This window comes from Delphinapterus leucas, chromosome 10, assembly GCF_059928025.1.
Source record: "Delphinapterus leucas isolate spDelLeu-1000000601 "Yukka" chromosome 10, BTC_Dleu_Yukka2, whole genome shotgun sequence".
In the NCBI taxonomy this organism is placed as follows: domain Eukaryota; kingdom Metazoa; phylum Chordata; class Mammalia; order Artiodactyla; family Monodontidae; genus Delphinapterus; species Delphinapterus leucas.
In genome coordinates this window covers 20,699,069-20,724,884 of record NC_143138.1, presented here as the reverse complement: position 1 = coordinate 20,724,884, position 25,816 = coordinate 20,699,069, and the positions used below count along the sequence as shown (strand labels likewise).

Here is a 25,816-nt window from a genome sequence, read left to right as displayed (position 1 = left end):
ATTGACCCCATTTGTTCCTAGCGATGGTGAGGCAAACAGGAGTTTGACTTGAACTTGGAGAAAAAAGGATTTGCCAGTACCATGATGTGGACTTTAGATTCTGAGCAGACATGACACATCATTTGGGTTCATGGTTTCCAACCTTTCGAGTGTGTGTGAAAAGGCAGCCAAGCTCCAGAAAGTGACCGTTACCATTTAGTCAAGTCTTTCATTTCAGGATTCAGATTCATCCGATGTGATTTCTCGACAGCTGCCCCTGAATCACTGCTAGACATTATGAGGGTTGGGGCAGAGTGTGCACATGAGAGGTGCTTCCTCTGCCGGAGCCTCCTAGACTAGAAACAGCAGGCTCTCTGTGATTACAACAGGACTGTACACTGGTGCCCTCTGAAACAGCAGCCAGAATCAGAGCCCACATCTTACCGAGCTGTGTCTAATTAATTTTTATACCTTATTTTTTAAAAATAAATTTATTTGTTTATTTATTTTTGGCTGCGTCGGGTCTTCATTGCTGCACGTGGGCTTTCTCTAGCTGCAGTGAGCAGGGGCTACTCTTCGTTGTGGTGCATGGTCTTATTGCAGTGGCTTCTCTTGTTGCGGAGCACGGGCTCTAGGTGCACGGGCTTCAGTAGTTGTGGCACTCAGGCTCAGTAGTTGTGGCTCATGGGCTCTAGAGCGCAGGCTCAGTAGTTGCGGTGCATGGGCTTAGTTGCTCTGCAGCATGGGGGATCTTCCCGGACCAGGGCTCGAACCCGTGTCCCCTGCATTGGCAGGTGCATTCTTTTTTTTTTTCAGTATGCGGGCCTCTCACTGCTGTGGCCTCTCCCGTTGCAGAGCACAGGCTCTGGACGAGCAGGCTCAGTGGCCATGGCTCACGGGCCTAGCCGCTCTGCAGCATGTGGGATCCTCCCAGACAGGGGCACGAACCCGTGTCCCCTGTATCGGCAGGCGGACTCTCAACCGCTGCACCACCAGGGAAGCCCAGCAGGTGCATTCTTAACCACTGTGCCACCAGGGAAGTCCCCGTGTGTCTAATTATTAATGACAGTTGTTCACAGTCTTATGAAACCAGCTCTGAGGATAACTTCAACAGTTACCACAGGAGAAATGTGCACGCTATCCTTTCTAATAATTCTAGTGACTAAAAGAAAGCAATTTAAAAACCAACCCTTTTCAAAAGGAAAACATATAAAAATTTTTAAAGGTAGATATCACAATCTAAGTCAAGATAATATTTCTATCTGTATTCAAGTGTTTGAAAATTAATTATAGAAATGAAGCAAAGTTGGATTTTTTCCCACACAGAGACAACTTACGTCTATTTCTACCAAATCAAAGCAAGTTGAATGCAAGAATGCTCCAAGTTGAGCATTTTAAGAAGAAGTTAAAAATTAAATTGCAAAACCAAGTCACATTTTCTGACTTGGATAATAATTCAGGATTAGATGTATTTGAATTCTAAAGTTGTTGATTATTTATTGCAGGGTTCAGAGTCCTTCAAAAAATGACTCAGGGAAAAATCTTTTACACAGGAAGGTGAAATTTTCATCCCTTTCTTCTATATAATGGACTTAGATTATCCATGCTTAAATTCCCAAAGTGCAGATGGAACAAATTGGTTTTTTTCTCTTCTTATCTCATAATGAATATAATAAAACTTACCTGAAAGAATTGTGAGGAGGACATATAATAAATGCTTGAAAAATAGTAGCTTGGAGGACTTCCCTGGTGGCGCAGTAGTTAAGAACCCACCTGCCAATGCAGGGGACATGGGCTTGATCCCTGGTTTAAGAAGAACCCACATGCCATGGAGCAACTAAGCCTGCGGACCACAGCTACTGAACCCGTGTGCCACAACTACTGAAGCCCTCACGCCTAGAGCCCATGTTCTGCAAAAAGAGAAGCCACCACAATGAGAGGCCCAAGCACCACAACGAAGAGTAGCCCCTGCTCGCCACAACTATAGAAAGCCCACACACAGCAATGAAGACCCAACGCAGCCAAAAAAGAAAAGAAAAATAGTAGCTTGGACTCCCCAAGACCCAGGCACCTCCTTCAGAATCCTTGATCTCAGTAATAGACTTTGCCAGGGTCTCACTCCTCCACCAGAATGCTGGGAGGGGATTTACTGTCCCATGATATAGCCCAAATAGGTATAAAGAGTCAAGCTCAAAATCAAAAGGAGATCTCCTCAGGGGCCATAAACTAAGAACTAAGAAGGAACTTAAAATCAAAGTGATGAGCCAGAGCTTAAGCCAGGAGAGCTCAAAGAAATGCAGAACCAGGTTTAATTCTCCATGGCTGGAGACTGACTCTCATGCTCACATAGGGAAAGGTGTCTGGGTTGCAAGCACAGAACATGCAGGGAGCTGGAAATGAACTATCTACATAAACCTGGAGATCTGAAGACATTGCTTCATCTCTGAGACAAAGACAAGCAGAACCATATGCAAACTTGGAAAGCAGTGAGGATGTTTTCAACTGCATGGGCACGTAGTTAAAAAGAAGTCAACATAAACTGAGAGAGGTTGGCTTCCACTGTGCCCATGTGGGTGTTCCAAATACATGTTGCTTATTCTCCAAAGTGAGTTATAGTGTGGCCCATACCGCATGATAGTATGTACACAAATTTAGAAATGATACAAAGCATTATTTTATATAGTTTGTGAACATACCTATAGATAGTAAAAATAGAAAAATGTGGAGAAACCTCACTAAATTTATGTGAGACATATTATTGTTCGTGTGTGTGTGTGTGTAAAAGAGAAAGGATCGGGGAAAGTAATAGAGTGAAGTTCAACTTTATCTGTTATAGTTCAATATTTCAAAGAAAAAATTAAAATTTCAAAGAGAAAAAACACAAAAACAACAAAGAAGGGAAAAAAGTACTAAACTGCATTTAATTATAATATTCTCTTTCTTTTTTTAACCTTTTCAAAAGAGAACTAAAGTCATCGAAGACACAGTAAAGTAAAGTAAAAACCACACGCAAATGTCTGAACTAGAGAACGCATCTGAGGTTTTGAGGAGATACACCTGAGGAGAAAGGTCGAGAATCACATGTTGGCAGAGAAGCAGGCAGAACTGCAGAGGGGGTTCAGATTCCGAGTACTCAAGGCACACTTTTCTGAAAATTTCCCCAAAGGCCACTTGGCAAGAAGCCTTCTCATTCAACTTCTAGTTTGATGAATCTCATTAATGATTACCGAGTCAGGCCCCAGGTGGCAAAGCATCTTCAGCTTCCTGCTGGCAAAGCTGTGGAGGGAGAGAGCGTGAAGGAAGAGCAGGTTCTAAGTCGAAGTCCTTCCTCAGACACTAAGTAAGTCACTTACCTTGGTGTTGCTACGAAAGCCCTCAAAGGGTCCTTTCTGTGTAACAATTGGCAATTTTTGTATACCCTCCAAGTCGCAGGTTTTCTCATATTGAGTTTTAAAAAAAAGTAAATGAAAATGTAAAAGCCTTATCTCCGTAACAAGGCGGAGAGAAGAGATGTAGAAGCAGGAAGCTGAAATATTGTCCCCGATCAGCCATAAGCTTTGAGAAAATGCCAACTGTGGAAGACATTTCCAAGAAGCAGGCGCTCTAGGGAAATGTTTAAAGGCTGAGTTTTGGGAGTTTAATTTTGGGGCTTGTGAGCAAACATCAACTCTTTCATTTGCCAATGGGATGAGCTAGCTGAAAAGGGTCAGTAATAGCTCCATCTGGGGTTGATGTAAACTGCCTGGGTTAGTAGTTAATAACAGTAGCTATCATAATTTCTGTTGCAGCAACAGCTGGTGGGAGAAGAGCTGCAGAGTGGTTGTGAAGGAACACTTCAGATACGAAAGCCTTGGCAATCACAGCGCCATCTCTTACATGAAGATTCATTGCCCCCGCGAAGGTTGTGCAGGGCTTTTCTCCTGGGCAGATTGACAGCAGCAACAGGACTAGTGCCAGTGTCCTGAGGGACTCCATCCTTTTGTAATCAAGTTCGTTGATTTCCCACCCAGATCAATTAGGGTCCAGGGCTTTGACACAAGACAGGGCTGGGGGTGACTCTAGTCTAAGACAGCATCTAGAAGAATGCTGAGTAGGAACCAGTGAGATGGTGTGAAATTTAACCAAACTAAAATGGCTGGGGATAGAAGAAGAGATGAGGCAATGGAACAGTCACCAGGGCCATCAGAAAATGGTAGGTGGGCTGAAGACAGTTGGAAGGAGGTGATCAGGGAGAGTCCTCAAGGCCGAGATGTAGAAGTTACAACTTTTTGATGACACTTGTGCCCTCACAGATGTATAGGGAGGGTACTATTGGTTGCACACCCCCAGCCTTTAAACCCAGTGGCCTCTACAGGAAGGTAAACCTCAGTATAATTCCTTGTGAACACTGCTTCGAACCAGAAACATCACAGGATGCCATATAGTCTCTGACTCAGGCAACCAGCAGCGTTTTCTGGACCAATACTGGAAAATAAGGTAGCTGTTAAAAAGTATGTGTGCGTGTGTGTGTGTATACACACACATATACAAAACATATATAATATATAAATATATGTATATAGTTTCTTTTGTATAGTCCTATGCCTTGGAGGCTAGCGGGAGTGGAATTGTATTACCCTTGCAACCTCACTGCCGGGGCATCCAGCCAGAAAACTTTCTTGAGGTCACCAACCTTCCCTGGAATTCAGATGTTCCCTTGGCAGCCACTTGCTCTCAGAACTTTCCCTTATGTGGATCCCTGTTTGTTGCCTATACTCAACCACCTGTTTAGCTGTGTGAGTGAATGCTTGTAAAACCTCCTGGGAGAATGATCTCTGTGTATTGAATATATGGTCACATCTGCTGGGACTGGGCACTCAGGTTTCCGAGACAAGGCATGCCTTGTTGTCTAGAACAGAGATAATAGAAAACTGGAAGTAATCTAACATTCAGAATGTTCCAGTCCAAACAGTCCCACAGCAGGGGGATGGTAAAGTCTCACAGCCACAGAGTTACATTGACTGACATCATAACAGAACATGGAAGTGAGAATAAATATCACCCATAGGGAAAAGGTGTTAATAAAAACAACATATTCCTGTTCAGCATTGCCAGGTTGTGCAAGACAATGCAGGTGGCCACATCTTTGTCTTTAGGAAAGTATCTCCCAAGCAATCTTTGCAATTAAAATCAGGGCAATTTCCCTAGGTACAAAAGGCCTAGTTTTTTCAATTGAAGTATACTTGATTTACAATGTTGTGTTAGTTTCACATTTAAAAGGCCTATTTTTGAAATGTTCTGGCCACACCAGGGAATTAGAATGCCCAGTGCCAAGGTCTGAAGAGACACCTCACCAAAGAAGATATATTGATAGCAAATAAACACGTGGAAAGATGCTCAGCCTCATTAGAGAAATGCAAATTAAAACCATGATGAGATATTACTACACATCCTTTAGAATGTCTAAAACTAAAAAGACTGACCACATCAAATTGTTGAGTATGTAGAGGATCTGGAACTCTCTCATACACTGTTAGTGAGAGTGTAAAATGGTACAACCACTTTGGAAAACAATTCATCATTTTCTCAAAAAGTTAAACATATACTTACCATATGGTATTTATCCACTCATAGGTACCACTCGTAAGTATTTATCTAAGAGAAATGAAAGCACATGTCTAAACAAAGACCTGTACATGAATGTTCAGAGCATCTTTATTTGTAATGGCCATGAACGGCAAACAATACAATTTTCATCAAAAGATGAATGGATAAACAAATTGTGGTATAACCGTGCAATGAAATATTACTCAGCAATAAAAAGGAATGAAGTATTAATGTACACAACATAGATGAATTTCAAAATAATTATGCTGAGTGAAATAAGCCAGGAAAAAAGTGAGGACATACTATATGATTCTATTTCTATCAAATTGCTAGAAAATGCAAGCTAATCTTTTGTTTCCAGGGGTAGAAGAGCAGGAGGAATGGGCAGGAGCTGGGAAATGCTTCCGAGAAGTATTACAAAAGGACAGGATGAAACTTACAGGGGGTAATGTATAAGTTACTATTCTGATTGCATTGATTGTCTCATGGGTATACATCCTTCAAAACTTATGGAATTGTACACTTTAAATAAGCATAGTTCATTGTCAGTTATACCTCAATGAAGCTGTTTAAGAAAAACAATGAATAAAAATAGAGAGGAGACATCCAAAGGCCACACTCTGAACTTGACCTGCACCCAAGTAGGATAATTATAACATGAAAAGAAAATAGAATTACATTGAAATGGAATCGTTTTAAAACCATGATTCCATAATAACTCTCTAAAAAGAAGGTATTAATATAAGAAATGCTCATATAATAGTTATAACACAAAGAAGGATAGCATTATTAGGGATATTTTAAAAGTAAAATTTCAATATGTAGAGGGGAATAGACAGAAGTTTGCCCCATTTTTTAAAGGACATATGTCTTCCTACAAGTTTCGTTTATACAAAGGACTGTTGGATTTGGGTCCTGAAAGTAGGGCAAGCAGTTGAGGGAAAGCGGGGTCAGGAATAGGAAAGACCAATCAACCCTGGTAACCCCACACTCTCACAAAGTGAGAAAGAGAAGCAACATTGCTGGCCGTGTGCCACCAGAGAGGGTCTAACTTTATATCCTAAGGGGGCAGCCTATGGCACGTGCAGTAATGAAACTTTTACTGCACTAATGAAACTTTTAATTTTTATAAATGCTAAGAAGCCATGCCTTAGTTTGCAACACTGGTTTTAGACCGAGTCTAGTTAAGTGCCAGTGTTTAAATGTTTAAGAGGATATTATTTATTGAACCAACAACTTTGATTTATTAGTGGCATAAATAGTTACGTGTTTTGAAACTTTTCCTTTAAGAGGTTTAACATTAATAAATTGAGCACTAAACATAGCACAAATATTGTAATTCTACACACAGTACCATACAAGAATCCCCTTGGGTATTAAAGATCTTAATATTGTATGTAGGAAAGACGTTTTACTTCTCTTATAAGCAGAAAGGTCAAGATCTCTGTGCTGGTTTTTTCTATAACACTGTAGACCTATCATCAACTTGTGGCCAAAAATGATCAGGGTTAGAATTGTATCATCCTGTATATATACACAATGGCATATTATTCAGCTATGAGAAAAAAGGATATCCTGCCTTTTGCAACAGCATGGATGGATACTGAGCACATTATGCTGAATCAGATAAGCCAGAGAGAGACAGACAAATACAGCATGATATCACTTATACATGGAATCTTTAAAATCAAACATGTAAAAAAGCCACAGAGAGTAAAACAGTGGTTACCGGGGGATGGAGGGTAGGGAGTAACACTGATGGTATTTAAGGGTACAAATTTGTACCAAGTACTAAAATAGCCATAGAGATTTAATGTACAGTTTATTGAACATAGGTAATAATATTGTACTAAGTATATAATGTGATAAATATCATCACGGCAACCATTTTACAATATATAAATGTATCAAAGTAACACGAGATGTACACCTTAAATTTACACATTACATGTCAAATTTATCCAATTAAAACTTGTATCATCTCATTATACAAATTCGGTCTCCAATTATCGATGACACACGTTAGCGACACTCACAGTGGGTCAAACGGGGAAGCAGTGTGGGAGTCATCAGGGGTACCAGAAGCCAGGTTCTCAGGTGCAGTAGAGGATGCTAGAAGGAGACAGCTCCGCGGTGACCCACATCTGTAGCTCCAACGACGATGGCAATAAACCACATAGCAACCACTTGCTGAGCGCCAGGCACGTGCAGTCTATTGAATCCTTACAGTCCTTGATGAAGGTGCTGCTGCCGCGCTGTTGTTGTCATTGTTCTTGTTAACAGCAGATGGGAAACTAAAACACACAAATTTGCTCCTGGTAGCACTCAGCACATTAGGTAAATCACAAGGCTGGATTTCAACTTAGAAATGCCTAGCTCCAAATCCAGCGCTCTTAAGTTGGCACACAGCGAGTACTCCAGATCCTACATAATAAACAGTTCCACGCCTTAGGCGCCGTACGCCTGTTGTATTGAGCCAGGACTAGGTAATGATCCTGCTTATACCCCATGCAGATGGAACGGCCCAGCTTCTGTTTGCCTGTTGCCCGCTTTTTAAATGTTTCCAAGAAGTCTCATTTCTCGTGGCTGACACCTTGGATAACATATCACCCTGTAGGTGAAAAACAGTCATCAGGAGAGAAGAACGCAATGGCCACCATGACAGAATTGAGTCCCACGGCAGGGAAGTACTCCCAAGATGTACAAGGGGATGAGAAGCTCAGTCCTGGGAAAGGTAAACTCAACCTTGACTATGTGGTTTTAGGATTTTATGGTGGGTTTTTACAATATCGTAATGCAAAGAAATGAATTCATGTCTTTTAAGGTGTTTAATTGTTTTTTAAAAATCAAGTACTATTAATGTACATTTCTAAAAAAGTATTTTATTTTTGATGATTACCTCCTAATCTTAGTCCATATGCACTTGCGTTCTTGATAAATGCTACCAAATCGTCTACACACAGTACTGTGTATTCTGCTTGTTACTGCATGTAATATTGTAAGCATAATTGTATTGCTTAAGTAAAGTATAAAAAATTATTTACAGAAACCTCAAAAAATCAAGATATGAAAAAGATGTTACTAAGCTTAATGTAACCACTGTAATTTGTTTTTATTGCCTTCGTTTACATGTATATTTTATATAGTTCTGTGCTGTATATATTAAGTTGTATGTTTTGGACCACACATACTTTTCAATTTGCTTTATAATACAATCATTATTCTTAAAGGATACATATTATTATTCCAATATATCCAATAGATAAAGTATTATTTACCTGAAAAATCCCTGTGGTTGGATATTTAAGTTGTGGAGTTTTGGGGGTTTTTGCTTACCTATCATACAGATAGATTAATTGATAGATATAGTTATATAGATATAACATATTGTATATGTTATATATAACATATCTATCTATATATCTCATGATATCCTGTAACATAACACTTGTCTACAGTTGGAATTATTATTTCCTCAGGGCTTTTTCCTAAGAAAAATAAAAATTTTAAGCAATGGTTATAAATACTTCATCTCCATTGGCCACTAAAGAGACCTTAGTTTTTAATCTGAAAAATAGTGTGGCCACATAGAGAATTTTGAGCAGAAAATGGCGTGATCAAATTTATGGTACGACTAGAGCACTCCAAATGCTGTAATGAGAGTAGACTGGAAGCAGGAAGTCAAGTTGAAGGCTATTGCAAAAATCTAGGCAAGAGAGGTTGGTAGCTAGAACCACATGGAAGAGGCTTTAAACAAAAAGATAGCAGTGGCCCTGGTGAGAAGTGGTTGAATTCTACATACATTTTGAATGAAAGAAAGAAAGAAAGCAGTATGTTCTAGATAGACTGGATGTAGGCTGTGAAAGAAAGAAATCAAGGATAAATTGCAGTGTTTGGAAGGATGGAACTTCTATCACCTGAGTTGGGAAGGAATTTGGGTGGAGCAAGGTTGGGAGGGGGAACTTAGGAGTTTAGTTTTGGATCTATTAAGTTTGATTTGTCGATTAGTTGATCAATTGATTTTTAGTAGAGCAAAAAATGATGCATCTTAAATCAATGATAACTTCAATTGGACAAAAGGCAGTATTATTGTATTATATATTGAGTTTTAAAATTTTAAGACATGAGATGTTGTACCAACATTATTTTTCATATATTTTAACTAGACACGGGAAACAAATAAGTTTTAAGGACACACGTAGCAGCCTGTAGGGAACACTTAATATGCAGCAAGCACCAGACTAAGCCTTTTAAATACAGCCTCTAGTGGATCTTTCAGCAATCTCATGAGGCAGGTGTTCACCCCACCCATTTGTGAGCCATTAGTCTCCTGGTTTGCTGATACTCGCTTTCTGTAGCCTTTGGCCTCTAGGATCCCAAAGCAAGCTGGGGAGATCAGAGGCCAAAGAACAGATAAATTATTAGTTGATTTGATTGACATAGGAAGTCATCACCCAGCTCCAAAAAAGAAAGGAAAACCTTTACAAAGACATTATTTTTTAGCTCCTCGCTCTAATTACAGTACACTTCCAAGTTTCTTCCAAATTCTTCCTTCCCCACTACATTCACTGCAAAGATCTGTGTTCTACTTAAGGAGAAGAGAGTATGGTCTTGAGGGAAAGGCTCTTTTGTAAACCTCAAGGCACCTCTTTTCTTGAAGTTTTGAAGACTTCTTGGTGATGCATGGTGTTGTTATCCTCTCCTACACCATACAGCCATACAAACCCCACAGATGAGTGCACTCGGATCGTGGCAAAGGTATTCTCATGGAATCATCTGGGACAAAATAAAAGCCACTGTACACAAGCAGTGCAGTGGTTACGAGCATAGACACTTGAGCTATACGATTAGCTGACCGCTCTGCACCTGTAAAGTTGGAATAGTGGTAGCTGCTTCACAGGGTTATTGTGAGGACTAAATGAGTTAATGCTCAGTCATCATGTTACATATAACCTATCAGAAACATCTGACACACCTACTCACTCCCTCCTCCCCGTAGCCCTTTTCCCCTTGGCTTCCAGGACACCACACTTTCCTGGTTTTCTTCCTACCCCACTGACCATTCCTTTTCAGTTTCCATTGACAGTTTCTTCCCATTTATCCAACCTCTAAGCATTGGAGAGCCCTAGAGTCAGTCCTTGGTTATCTTCCCTATTTATTCTCATTTCCTAAATACCATGGCTTCAAGTATCATCTTGAAGGTTATTAACTCCCAATGTTTTGCCTCAGCCTCTATTCTAAACTCTAGAGTTTTATATGCAACAATATTCTCAACATCTCTTGGGTGCTTAAAAGGCATCTTTGTCTTAACTGTCCAATAATAAGCTCTTTATCATCCCACTGCCCCCAAACCTGCTTTTTCTGCAGAACTCTCTTCCTCATTGAACAGCAACTCCATTCTTCCAGCTGTTTAGAACAAGAACCTCTCTAATGCCCTTCCCTCACCCATCTGTAAAATTGAAACCAAGATTCAGTTATTCCCCTACTGCAATCTATCTGGGATCTTATCACATCTTAGTTCCTCTACTGCTACCACCCTAGTTCACGGTTCTTCACTTCTTTTCTGGATTGTTGCAATAGTTTCTTCCTGGCAATAGCCGTCTTTCCTGGAAGTACAAAAACAGATTATTTTAATTTTGTGCTCATTTCTTTTTCTGTTATTTTTTCACTTTCACTGTATTTTTTCACAGTTTGTCAGTGTCAATTTTTCTCTAGTGAGAAAATCTTTCTAGAGGTTTAATTTCAAAATTTAAATGAAAGTTTGCCCTCACTGACTGAGACATATGAGAAGAATAATAAATCTATACCAATGAACAACTCCTTCAATGTTTAAAATTTACATTATATATGTATATAATATAGTACATATAAATTATATAATTTAAATATGTATACTATACATATTTCATTTATACGTATATATTTACTTTTAATATATATATTCTATATATCCATATCTATATATATTTAAATATGAGTAATTTCATCAACCATAGAATACAGTAACCTAGGAATGGGAGAGACAAAATTGCAGGAAGAACAGAACACCCCAGAGCAAGTCAGGGTCTATAAAGCTGTGGTATAAAACACGCTTTGACTCAACTCAGTCATTTTCTGCTTTTGTAATCTTTCTTTCCCAAAGCCGATAGAAGTGCCATTTAAATCATCAGGTTATACCTTTCTGTATTATAACTTGTGAAAAATAAATGATGGTTCAATAAAGAAAGCACTAATATAATGTCATAATATTTCCAGCTCCAAGCTTATGTTCCACTCGCTATGGAATAGCCTTCATCACACATCTCTGCAACTTCATAATAATGGCACAAAATATTATCATGAACATCACCATGGTAACCATGGCCAACAGCACAAACCATCAGTCCCAGTTTAACAGCTCCACTGAGGGGCTGCCTGTTGACTCATTTGATGACCCAAATAATTCCCCAAAAAGTCTTCCTGCGGGGGTAAGCAATGCAAGATTTAAGTTGTGTTCTTGTTTTTGCTATTTGTTTGTTTGGATATTTATTTTTTCTGGAGTTTATATGTTAAGAAGTTTTAATTGAGGAAATAGTGATTTGAAAGCAAGTGGAAGATCTAAAGAGGCTTCTTAAGTTATGCAACAGCCTTCCTGTAAATGGCTTGCCAAAGCAATCTCTGTTTCTTTAAGGCCCCTGTGTATGATTGGAGCCCTCAAATCCAGGGCATCATCTTTAGTTCTATCAACTATGGCGTGATCCTGACACTGGCTCCCAGTGGATACCTGGCTGGAAGAGTAGGAACAAAGCGAATGATTGGTGCTGCTCTGCTTGGATCCTCATTTCTCGTTCTCTTCACCCCTCTGGCAGCTGACCTTGGCCTAGGTTTCCTCATTGCAACTCGAATACTTCAGGGCGTGAGCCTGGTACCCAGATATTTTATAAATATGCGCTGGATATGAATTTCTCTATGGGACCACATATCAAGAACTCTATTTTTATTTCAGGGGTTAGGATATGGGGGTCAGTTTGCACTCTGGGAAAGATGGAGTCCTCCAAATGAACGAAGCCGACTCTGCAGCATTGCTTTCTCAGGTAAAAACATATAACGGAAATGAGTCCACTACAATCCAACATTCTTTCACTGAGTTCTTCAACTTTTTTTATTGAAAGGTTCTTTGTCTTCTGCTCAATGTCAATCAAGTATTTATAAACTAGGGGGATGGGTCCTTTGTGACATGACTTTTAGTTATTTTCCCCAAGTTGTCATTTGTGATTTGACTTTGCTTATAATGCCTTTTGCCATTTTTTAAAAATACATTTTTATGTAGTCAAATTGATCGTTCTTTTCTTTTATGGTTTCTGGGTTTGAGTCATAGTTAGAAATGTTACAAAAGCATCCAACCTGGCTTTTAATGAATATGTATGGTTTCATTTTTTATATTTAAATTTTTGACATATTGGAGTTTATACTAGTGTTCAGTGTGAGGCATGAATCCAACTTAATTTTCTTTGGAATTGCTCTCAGTTGTCCTGAGAACTGCTTTCTGATAATGATCTGTCTGGACAGTGTACTTGGAATGAATATTCTGGAGGAAGAAAGCTTCAGTTACATTGAGTCAAAATGAAAAATGGAAAGAGTAGGGCTAACAAACTGGAAATTGCCAAAGTATGGGTGCTGGGTAAGGAGAGAAGGGTAGGAGAGCCAGGGATTCTTCAAGTCCAGAAAACGAGTCACGTGCACACACATACACACCCTGCCTGACCTTATGCCTCTCTAGAGCCCTTCACAACCCTGGAGGATTAATCTTTGTCATCTGAGCTCATATCCACTGATAGGGGAATGGAGGCTCCAGTTTGGACTAAGGAAACTCACTTTGGTTATCACAGCTGACTAAGGGATATCCTCAAATATAAATAAGGATTGGCTGGGCTTCCCTGGTGGCACAGTGGTTGAGAGTCCGCCTGCCAATGCAGGGGACACGGGTTCGTACCCCGGTCCAGGAAGATCCCACATGCCGTGGAGCGGCTGGGCCCGTGAGCCATGGACGCTGAGGCTGGGCATCCGGAGCCTGTGCTCCGCAATGGGAGAGGTCACAGCAGTGAGAGGCCCGTGTACCGCAAAAAAAAAAAAAAAAAAAAAGGATTGGCTTTCCCAAATCCTCAAACATTTGAAGGAAATCAAGAGCATGAAAGAGAGAAACCAAACTCAAGAACTGGGGCTTCCCTGGTGGCGCAGTGGTTGAGAGTCCGCCTGCCGATGTAGGGGTACACGAGTTCGTGCCCCGGTCTGGGAAGATCTCACATGCCGTGGAGCGGTTAGGCCCGTGAGCCATGGCCGCTGAGCCTGCGCGTAAAACTGCAAGAACTAACCCAAATGAAAAAGAAATTAATAAAGGAATTCAAAGAAGATTTTAAATAATTAACAAATAACATCAGAGAGATCCACGGGAATATGTGTAGATGATATTCATTTTAAAAGAACATACTGCTATAAAAAACAGTTGTTGCCGAGACTTCCCTGGTGGCACAGTGGTTAAGAATCCACCTGCCAATGCAGGGGACACGAGTCCAAGCCCTGGTCTGATTTTTTTTTTAACTGTGAGATCAGGAAAGCCCTTTTAAGCAAAGGAGTAAATCTAGAAGTCATTACAGAGGAAACTTACAGATCTGGCCCCATGAAAACTCACAACTGCTAGGTTACAAAAGACACCATAAACAAAGTTTAAATCGGGAGAATAGAATTGCAGCCAGCATGACAGACAGAGGGTTATTATTCACAACACATAAAGATTCTATAAATTGAGACAAAGTTAAGCAAGTGAAAGAAACAAAAAAAAAGATTATGAACAGTTCAAAAAAGAAATAAAAATGAAAAAAATGTTCAACTTCACTATAAAAAGAAAAACTTATATACTGTTTTGCATTCATATTTGGAAAACTAGGAGGATGTCCAATGTTGTCAAGAGATGAGGAAAACAATCTCTGTTGGCAGTTTAATTTAGTATGGCCTTTTAGCAGGATACTTCAGCAGTTCTGTCAAAAAATGCACAGTCTTTGGTTTAGCAAGTGTACCTTTGATATTTTACTGTACAGAAATAAATTATGTTTAAGTTCAGAAGTGAAAATTAAGTTTATGTTCATAAGTAACAACTAGGTAGCATCTGCAGTGACATGGAAATATTTACAAGCCCAATTGTTAAATAAAAAATAAATGTCACAGGACAATAGGTACATTATGGTCCTGCTTATTTAAAATTAATAATAACTCACATACATATATATAAAAGTTGACAAGTTGATGTTAATGTTCATCTGGAAAATTTAAAAAAACATAATAGTCTAGTTTTGAAGAAGTTGTAAAAGGGATATGTGCCTCACTATATATGAGAATACTTGGTAAAGCCATGGAAATTAAAACAGTGCTATTAGCACATTAATAGACAAATCTATCTAACTTTCTGTCTACATATTACATAAATGCATTTACCAAGAGATGCATGTATGTATAGATATACATTATGTATGTGTGCAGAGAGGAAAATGTATGCAATTATACATCATATAATAAATTGTAGCTGTTGGTTAACATTCGAGTGGGGATGGATTGGGGGGCATGTGAGGGGAACCTTGGTTCTTTGCAGTAATTTACTTTTACAATAGCATATGTTATATGAATTGTGTAATTAAAAATTAAAATGGCATAAAAGGAAGCATGGTTGTCATCTGCAACGTTACTAGGGAACTGCCAGAAAAATGGGTCCTCAGGAGAACATATGAACTCAATCACAAGTTTGAAGTTCATATATTCTATTATGCTTATCTCTTTATGGTGATACTGCTCTGTAACATGTCATCTGTCATTCTGTAGGCATCTGTCAGGTGGCAGTCCAGAGCCCCACAGCTTATTCTCTCTTTGCAGGAATGATGCTGGGAAGCTGCATTGCCATCCTCCTGGGTGGCAACATCAGTCAAGCCCTTGGGTGGCCTTTTGTCTTCTATATCTTTGGTAAGCTGCTGTCTCCCCACTCCTAGGTTTTCATATTCAGGGAGATTCTTCTGAGTGTCTATCTGTGTGTACTTTTCTGGAGGAAATGAATCGAGACAGAAAGATCCTAGTAAAAGAAAATGTCTTAACATAATAGTAGGGAAGAATTAACTTATACCGTCAAAGGATTTGGAAGTCCTCCTGCCTATGATGCTGTTAACCTGCCATGATGCATTATTAACACCAACCTGCCTATGATGCTGTTAACCTGCCATGATGCATTATTAACACCAAGTGATTGGGCAAAATCTGCTGCCCTAGCAGGCAGTAGGGGACAGACTTGCAGAGTGGTGGTTTGTGAGAGACAGAAGTATCAGAGTTGAGGAGATGGAGGTAAGTAAGGCAGGTAGAAAGTAAGGCAGGTAGAGCTCACAGGAAAGAGTGCCTAACAGGAGACAACTGCACACAGAGAAAACCCTGGCTATCTGCAGAGTCCCCCTTGATACTCACCAGAGCACTGATTAGAATACCTGTGTGGAGACATCATCTGAGGCCGGTGGGGGGCGGGGGTGTGTGTGTGCCGGAAATCATTGGAAAAATTTAAAGAATAGTGTCCAGTACTTATAGAGAATCAGGGATAGTGCCTGTTTCCACAAGACAGAATGAAAAACTGTATAATTCTTGGGCCATTGGGCAGAATCCTAATAAATGTCTTTCCTCAATAGTGAGAAATAATTAGCTCTAGAGGACACACTATTGTGGATCCCTCTAACAAATGATGGTGACCAGACCCAAAGGGTCAGTGTTTCCATGTAATTTAACTGTACCCCAAACAAAGCTCAAAAATACTTATAGGAATACAAAAATATTCAGCACCCAACAAGATATAATTCGTAATGTCTGGCTCAAGGCATAGGTTACCAGGTATGGACAAAGGCAGGAAAACACAATCCATAATAGGGAGAATAATCAATCAATCACAACCAACCCAGAACTGACACAAATGTTAGAATTAGCACACAAGGATAGATGCTATAACTATATTTGTTCAAAATTTAAGTAGAGACATGCAAAATATATTTTTAAAGACCCTAAATCAAACTTCTAGAGATAAAAACTACAATATAAGGATTGAATTAATGACAGAGGATACAACAGAAGAAAAGATTAATGAAATTAAAAGTAGCAATAGAAACCATCCAGAATGACCTACACAGAGAAAAAAGTAATAATAAAATGAGAACATAAGTAAGGTGTGTAGTACCCAAAGGAGAGGAGTGGGATGGGGGAGCAGAAAGAAACCTTTGAAGAAATGATGGCTGAAAGTTTTCCAAGTTTGTTGGAAACTAAACTCACAGATCCAAAAAAGTCAATGAATCTCAAGCACAGGAAATATGAAGACAACTGTACCAAGTTATACCATAATAAAATGGCTCAAAACCAGTGATAAAGATGAAATCTTAAAAGCAGTCAAAGTTTAAAATTAGAGAGAGAAGAACAAAGATATGATGACTGCAGCTTTCCCATCAGAAGCAATAAAAGCAAGAAGGCAGTGGAACAACATCTTTCAAATACTGCAAGAAAAAAGAAAATAAATCTGTTAACATAGAATTCTAGAGACAAAAAAAACTTTTCAAAAACAAAGGCAAAATAAGGACATTTTTAGATATACAAAAGTTGAAAGAATCAGAAATTTAAATTAAAGAGAACAGTACCATTTTCAATAGCATCAAAAAATATGTAACAGTGCTAAATCTGACAAAAGATGTGAAACATGCACTGAAAACTAAATTATCATGAAAATAAAAAGATCCTAGAATAGCCAATTTTGGAAATTAATGACAAAGTTGTAAGACTAATACAGCCTGATGTCAAGGTATATTATAAAATTACAGTCATCAAGACATTGTGGTATTGGCATAGAGACAAACAGATCACTGAAACAGAATACAGTCATAAATAGACTTACACATTAATGATAAACTGATTTTTGACAAAGATGCAAAAACAATTCAATGGAGAAAGGATAGTCTTTTTAACAGATGGTGCTCAAAAAAAAAAAAAAAGAATTTTGATCCGTATCTTGCACTCTATACAAAAACTCAAAATGAATGTTGGATGTAATTGTAAGATCTGAAATTATCATTCTTTTAAAAGAAAACATATGAGAAAATCTTTGCTCTTTATTTAGGCAAAGATTTCTTAGCTATGACACCAAAGGTTTGATCCATAAAATAACAAGCTGATAGATTGGATTTCATCAAAATTAAAAACTTTTGCTCTTCAAAAGGCATTATTAGAATAATAAAGAGACAAGTTGAGACGGAGAGAAAATACTTGCAAAACACATATACAATAAGGACTTTTATCCAGAGTGTGTAAATAATTCTCAAAACTCAATAACAAAACAAAAACCCAATTTAAAAATGGGCAAAGACACCTCACTAAAGAGGATAGGGAGAGGGAAAGTAAGTATGTGAAAAGGTGGTCAACTCAACATCCTTAGTCATTAGGGAAATGCAAATAAAAACAATGAGCTACCTCTGCACACCTATTAGAATGGCTAATTGTGACATAATAAGAAATATATAGATATGGTTTCTGCCACCAGTTCCTGACACAGAGCTAAAACTCTTGTAATTTCATGGTGAGTGGTGGGGATGATAGGAGCATCTAAGCAGAGTTCCTAAATCCCTTGGAATTTCTTGAGTTATAGGAAAATCTTTTGTCTAATGAGGTGACTCTTGGTATCCTCCTGGATAGCTTCAGGCTAGAGGCCACCAGAAAGACCAAGCAGTGATTAGAAGCTTGGAACTTTTAGCCCCACCCTCCATCCTCCCAGGAGGAGAGGGTGTATCAGATTGTGTTAATAATCAATTATGCCGACATGATACAGCCTCCATAAAAATCCCTAAACTATGGTGTTCTAAGAGCCTCCAGGTTGGTGAACACATCCACGTGCTGGGACGGTAGCATATCCCCAACTCCACAGGGTCAGAAACTCCTGCACTCAGGACCGTTCCAGACTTCACCCTATGTATCTCTTCATCTGGGTGTTCCTCAGTATCCTTTATCATATTTTTGATAATAAACCAGTAAACATAAATGGATATTTCCCTGACTTTTGTGAGCTATTCCAGCAAATTATCAGACTAAGAGGGAGTTGTGGGAACCTCTGAATTTGTAGTAAAGTTGAACAGAAGTGTGGGTGATTTGAGGACTCACTACTTGCAATTAGTATCTGAAGTAGGGGGCAGCCTGTGTGACTGAGCCCTTACTCTGTAGGGTCTGTGCTAAGGCCAGATAGTGTCAGAACTAAGCTAAACTGTAGGATGCCAGGTTGGTGTCTGTAGAGAATTAGAGAATTTCTTAGTGTGAAAACCCCACACATTTGATGTCAGAAGGGTTGTGAGCAGAGAAATCATTTTCCTTTATTAGTATTAAAAAGGTTGAGATGTCAAGTGTAGTGTCATTCCTAGGGTCTGTGATTTTTGTGCACACAAATAATCAAGAAATATAAAGGAATGGGTTCTAGAAACCTGTGATATTCATGTGAATATTTTGAGAAATGGGAAGAAGATATTAAGAGCAAGAGCTTTTCCCAGGAACCACACCAGAAAATAACACAATGTAAAAAAATTCACACAGAAGTTTACCAATTTTACCTCTGCTGGCAGGAGGTGTTGGCTGTGTCTCCTGCCTTCTCTGGTTTGTTTTGATTTATGATGACCCTGTCACTCACCCATGGATGAACATCACAGAAAAAGAATACATCATATCCTCCTTGGCCCAACAGGTACACATTAAAACTCTGACCTTCTCCAGAGATCTTGTATCAGCATCTGGATTTATCAGGGTGACTAAGAACGTGTGAGCGTGTCTCAGATCTTACTATTCTAATCAGTAAATTTGTTTTCAGGTCAGCTCTTCTAAGCAGCCTCTTCCCATCAAAGCTATGGTCAGATGTCTACCCCTCTGGTCCTTGTGTTTTTGCTGTTTCAGCCATCAATGGTTAATTAACATAATGGTTGTATACACACCAACTTACATCAGCTCTGTGTTCAATGTTGATATCAGAGATGTGAGTATATTTCCCTCCACCCATTTCTCCTGTTTGCATGACTCTCGAATTACTCTGCCTTCACAAATCATCCCATCTAGAAAAATTTATCTTTTATTACCAAGAGATAATATAACAGTCATGTGAGTAGCTTTTCTGAGAGTATGATGGAAGAAGCTACTGATTTTCTTAGGAAAGTATGATTTCAGAGTTGTCGGTATGATTATTAGTGCTTTATCAATACAAGGTGTGATCTCACAGCCTTTATTATGATGGTTTACTCAAGATTTTCCCCTCAGAGTGGCTTCCTGTCTGCCCTTCCTTTTATTTGTGCCCGGGTCGTTGGCATCCTGGGAGGTTACCTGGCAGATTTCCTTCTGACCAAGAATTTTAGGCTTGTTACAGTGAGGAAAATTGCCACAGTTCTAGTTAAGAATAGGACCAAAAGCTCTGATAATTCATAAGGCATACAACAGCCAAAGATGTATCTTGGTTAATTCATCTGTTCCTCGTTCCATAGGAAGTCTCTCTTCTTCAGCATCCCTTGTGGTCCTGCCATACGTTGCCTCCAGCTATATCACAGCAGTGAGCCTTCTGACGCTCTCCTGTGGACCAAGCTTGTTTAGTCAGCCAGGGATCTATATCAATGCCTTAGATATTGCTCCAAGGTAGGACTATAATTTCCACTCTCATTTTCATATTTCCTGAAAAAGATTTAACCTGCAGCCTTCCAGGAGCCCCAAACTTTGTGAAATTATAAATCATGGGTAAGGACCACTGATAGCCTGTGGCCATTTTTTCAAGTATGTGGGAGGAGGGTGTTGTTGATTTGTCTCAGTACCTTTCATTGAATATACACAGAGAGAGTCCTTTTTGACATAATTACTATATGATGGATTCATATGCTAAGCAGGGCTGAAGTGTCTATGGATCTAGCCTGGAACATTCCTGTCACCCACAGGCATTCCAGCTTTCTCATGGGAGCCTCGAGAGGGTTTGCACAGATATCTGCTATCCTGGCACCCACTGTCAGTGGATTTCTTCTCAGGTAAAGTTTTCTTGTTAAGGATTCTTAAAACACTCTGCTGAATCCATTCATAAAGGTAATAGCATAAAAAAATGTTTTCACATTTTGGATAATAAAATTAAATTGTGGGTAACTTTGTCATGAAGATCAACTTGGCAAAGAAAAATATAAAAGGGTTCCCTTCATGACCTCAATCTTTACTTATTCTGAAACCAAAGCACTCACTAGTGATCCACTGGTAATATCCAGTATTTGAAATTACACAGCCACATAGATGTCCTGTGAGAAGATGATGCATCCATGCATCTATGCAACTTGCCATTACTTCTGCAACACTTTGAAATTTTCATTTGCATAACCATGCAAAAGCAAAGAGATAATAAAATCAAATATGTTTAAGTGCCTGATACATGCAGGTATTATTACAGGTATTTCATATGCAGTGATCTCATTTAATTATTGATTCTCCCACCAATTATGAAAATGAAACATTATTGTCCTCATTTCCTGATGATTAAAATCTGATAGAATATGTCTTCCCACTAAGAGGGTGTAGAACTGGAATTCTCCTAACTTAGGCCTGTCTAGCTCCAAAGCCCACAATCTTCTTCTTGCAAGATTCTTCTTGCACTGCAAGAAGAAATATTATTAGCATATATATAGTCATGATTCGCACAAAAGAGAAAATGTATGGCACTTTGATAAATAGGGACAAATACAATTCTGGAGGTTAATTGCAACGGTCCTTAAGTCCATTTTATGAAGAACATTCTGAATCCATTTTGAAATTCTTTCCATCAAACTATTAAGCTGTGTTCAGGAAATGAATTTCTACATGGAAACCCACTGGTGAATATTGTTTTCTAAACTATTAATGAGTTTCATAGAAAAAGGGATGAAAGGGGTAATATTTACTTGAAGTTTTGTCTCCTCAGGACCCTGAATTTGGGTGGAGGAATGTCTTCTCCTTGTCATTTGCCATTAACACATTAGGACTGATCCTCTACCTTATATTTGGAAAAGCAGATGTCCAAGACTGGGCTAAAGAGAGGAAACTCACTCGTTTATGAAGGTAAAGAAAAATTATTTCATCTATGGTTATAACCAGAGAAGCACTATTTAATTTTTTTTAATTTTTATTTTATATTGGAGAATAGCTGATTTACAATTTTTTTAATTTTTATTTTATGTTGGAGTATTAAATTTTTAATTCTATGCCCTTTTTCCTTCTTAGTTACCCCACCTTGGATGGAAAATCATTAGGCACCTTATTTCATAAACGAGAAGACTTCAGTGATGAAAATACCAACAGAAAAAGTTTTCTTTGCTGTAGCTCTTTTCAAATCTGAGATCAGTTCCTTATTTTACTCAGATTTCATTTTGAGAAAAATATAAGATGAATGAAAATTCAAATAAAATGATAGCCAAGAACATGTCATCTTCATAGAGTTAACAATGAATTCAGAGGAGCTGCTCTATGGGAGCCAGCAGGCTAGATTCACAGTTTTTGAATCTCTAAACAGGAAACTATGTTTTGAAACTCTTAATCGAGGGCAGTAACCTCCCTAGGGCAATGATTCCTCCTACTTGTGAAAATGAATATTAATTTATATATTTGTTGGGCTGGATATTGTCCATGTGTTTCTCCCTTTGTGTGCTCCACTCTCCTGCATCCTGCTCGGGCCCCAGGAGGCTGACCTGAGTGGTTTGCATCCCACACTTTCTTGTCCACTGCCTCCTGCTGGATTTTCAGTGGAGGCAGGAGAGTGAGGATAGGGAGTATTTATCTCTAAAGTTCCTCCTCGTGGGGACTGCAGGTGGCTGATCCTTCCTGTATAGTTCACAGCTCCTAGCAGACAGCCCTCTCCACATAGTCTGGTAATTTCTCTCTTCCCATGTCCCATCAAACCTTTTTTGGCCTTTATGTTGCAAGTTCTGGGATTCTCAAGAATTATCTTGTGGTTTCCTTCCCACCTTCCCAATCCTGTGTAAATTGTCTCATCTAACACTGTCCTCAAATTACCCAGTGTGAGTCTCTTATGTTTCTCCTTCTAGGATCCAACTAATTTCAGTAGTTAAGTCATATATAAAGCTCAAAACATGAAATGGTTCAGTATTTCTTTAAATTATAATTTGTGGGTGTCAGTGGGTCATAGCATGTTCAGAGGGGCCAAAACTGTGTTCTAGGTTGCTCCCCATGGTGATCTCTACTGTGTTGAATAGAGATTATAGCCATCAAGTTATTTTGTATAGAAGTGATGTGATGGACGCTAGTTCTGAGTGTAAAATTAGGGCAAGGATATAGAAGGTCAAATTTGAATAAGCAACAACAATTACTGAGATTTTGCATAGTCTAGAATCTAGGCCCTTGGAACACTAGAGTAAATTAGACACAGTCACTATTGTCCATTCAGATGTGGAAGACACACATAATAATACATGGCAAGTGCATTGCCTTAGGTACAATAGCAGGGGGACATGCAGGTCATTACAGGAGACCAGATGAGGGGTTCCAATCCTAAGCTGAAGAGCACAGGGGAGATCTCCTTCTGCAAGTAATTCCTGAGCTAAATGTTAAAAGAGGAGTGTTATGGTAGAATTTTCCACATTGGAGCCCAACTTGTACAAAAGCATGAAAAAAAATAAACATTTCTGAAGGGAATCACTTGCCTACATGGTCAGTTAGGGAAGGGCAGAAGATTAAGTTAGGGAGGTGGGTGTGACCAGAACATGGAGGTCTTGTTCGCCATGTCAGGGAGCTACAAGCAATAGTGACATGGGCAGATTTTCTCTCTAGATAGGACACTCTGGCCCAATTCCAGAATCAGGAAGACTAGTTAGTGGTCCACACAGCAGCGGTGAGGACTGGACTAGGGTTGGAAGAGCTGGGATGGAAAGAAGAGAGATATGAGTAACATTTAGGAGGCAGAAGTGAAAGATCATGGCATTTGGTTAGATAGATGCAGGAGAAGAGAGGAGTTAGGAGTCCTGGGCCTCTAACCTGAGATACTGAATAGAGAGTGGTCTGAATAACTAAGCCAGAGAATGCAGGAAGAGTCCTTTTCAGAGGGAAGATAATGAGTTGACTTTGGACATGTGTTAGCAGTAATACTGGGATAAATAAGTGGGTGTGTGTCTTAGTTTCATGGGCTGCCATAACAAAATACCACGAGCTTGTGGCTTAAGCAATAGTAATTTATTGTCTCACAATTCGAGAAGTCCAAAATCAAAATGCCAGCAGAGTTGGTTCCTTCTGAGGTTTGTGAGGGAGAATCTGTCCCATGCCTCTCTTCTGGTAGCCTCAGGCATTCTTTGGCTTATAGGTAGCTTTCTCTCTGTGTCTTCGTCTCATCTCCCCTCTCTACATATCTGTCTCTGTGTCAGAATTTCCCTGTTTTACAAAGACACAAGTCCTATTTGATTAGGGCCCACCTTAATGACTTCATCTTAACTTGACCATCTGCAAAGACCGTATTTCCAGTGAGGTGACATTTGGTACTGTGCGTGAGGACTTCCGCACCTTTTTGGGAGACACAGTTCAATGCATAACAGCAAGCCCAAAAAAAGCCAGACCATAAATCTGAAACTTGTAAAAAGACCTGGGATGGAGACAAAGATATAAAAGTACAGACGTTCAGTACTAAAGACATGAATATTTAATACTCAGGAGGAGCCTGTGAATGAAAAAATACCAAGCCAAAGACAGAATGCCAACATTCAAGGAGTGGGCAGAAGAAGAAATGCCCACACATAACAGAGCCAAAAGGGTCAGGCTTGTACATGTGAGGAACAATGGGAGGACACAACTCTTATAGAAACGCATGAACATGGCCTTTAAGAAAGATGACAGATCAGCAATAAGTACACTGCCATTCAATTAGATGAGGTCAGGAAAGGAACATGGTCAACTTGTGATTGGAAGTTCACTGGTGGCTTTTTCATGACACATTTAGCAGAGATATGGGTGTGCAGGTCACTTTGCAGTTTGTTGGTGAGTGAATGAGAATGAGAGAGTAGAGAAAGCAAGAAAAATATTTTCAGGAAGGGATGGGAATATAGCCAGAGGAGAATAGAGGGAAAGGAAGAGTGACCTAAGTGGGAAAAGGACTGGCCCAGGGGATGCTTCGGGGAAGAAACAGTGGAGCGGGAGTGAAGATATGGAAGGACAGGGTGAAGAGATGGAGCAAGGTCTTTGAAGACACAATAAGGATTCAGGTACAGGTTTGCCTTGAACATATAGAAAGAAAATATGAAATCAAAAACATGAATTTTCTCTTTAAGAAAGGGAGTCCAGGAAACCAGCAACAAACGAAAAAGCAACCTACTTAATGGGAGAGAATATTTGAAAATCATATATTTGATAAGGGGTTAATATTGAAAATACATAAAGAACTCATACAACTCAATAACAAAAAAAAGCCAATCTGATTTAAAAATGAGCAGAAGAACTGAGTAGACATTTTCCAAGAGAAGACAGACATACAAGCGGCCAACAAGTACATGAAAAGGTGCTCAACATCGTTTATCATCAGCGAAATGCAAAATCAAAACCACGAGATATCATTTCATACCTATTAGAATGGCCATTATCAAAAAGACAAGAGATAACAAGTGTTTAGAAGGATGTGGAGAAAAGGGACTCGTACAATGTTGATGAGAAGGTAGATTGGTGCAGTCACTATGGAAAACAGTATAGCGGGTCCTCAAAAAATTAAAAATAGAACTACCTCATGATCCAGCAATCCCAGTTCTGAGAATACATCTGAAGGAAATGAAAACAGTATCTCAAAGAGATATCTACACTCCTATGTTCACTGCAGCATTATTCACAATAGCCAAGATATGGAAGCAACCCATCAATGGTAAATGAATAAAGAAGATACACACACACACACACACACACACACACACACATATACATATATTTCAGCCATGAGAATGAAAGACGTTCTGCACATGGATGGACTTTGAAGACATTATGCAAAGTGAAATAAGTCAGATAAATACAAATGCATATTACTTATATGGGAAATCTGAGAAAGCCAAACTCATAGAAACAGAGATTAGAATGGGGGTTACTAGGGGGTGGAGGATAAGGGGGAAAGGGGAGATGTTTGTCAAAGAGTATGAACTTTCAGTTATAAGACAGATAACTTCTGGGGATCTAATGTACAGCATAGTGATTATAGTTAATAATA

At 39.1% G+C, this 25,816-nt stretch overlaps 1 protein-coding gene across 2 annotated transcripts; it reads left to right on the top strand.

Moving 5' to 3' along the window:
- The first annotated feature begins 4,452 nt into the window (after window positions 1–4,452).
- SLC17A3 (solute carrier family 17 member 3) lies at window positions 4,453–25,711 on the top strand. 2 transcript variants are annotated; one of them, XM_089918435.1, is made up of 12 exons: window positions 4,453–6,010; window positions 8,183–8,299; window positions 11,821–12,032; window positions 12,551–12,638; window positions 15,466–15,552; window positions 19,209–19,327; window positions 19,451–19,612; window positions 19,891–20,017; window positions 20,109–20,259; window positions 20,553–20,639; window positions 21,550–21,690; window positions 21,853–25,711. In XM_089918435.1, the coding sequence occupies exons 1-11, from the start codon at window positions 5,902–5,904 to the stop codon at window positions 21,686–21,688; spliced, it is 1,398 nt and encodes a 465-aa protein (XP_089774561.1). In that variant the 5' UTR covers window positions 4,453–5,901; the 3' UTR covers window positions 21,689–21,690; window positions 21,853–25,711. The 2 variants fall into 2 exon arrangements, with proteins under 2 accessions (XP_089774561.1, XP_089774560.1); XM_089918434.1 differs by lacking the exons at window positions 19,891–20,017; window positions 20,109–20,259 and having other exon boundaries at window positions 21,554–21,690.
- Window positions 25,712–25,816: the final 105 nt, after the last annotated feature.

Excerpts from the sequence above, each read along its gene's own strand:
- SLC17A3 (XM_089918435.1), top strand. The coding sequence starts at position 5,902 with ATGCAAGCTAATCTTTTGTTTCCAGGGGTAGAAGAGCAGGAGGAATGG. Across the intron at positions 15,553-19,208 it reads TTTTGTCTTCTATATCTTTG|GAGGTGTTGGCTGTGTCTCC; the intron begins GTAAGCTGCTGT and ends CTCTGCTGGCAG. Across the intron at positions 19,613-19,890 it reads TCAATGTTGATATCAGAGAT|AGTGGCTTCCTGTCTGCCCT; the intron begins GTGAGTATATTT and ends TTTTCCCCTCAG.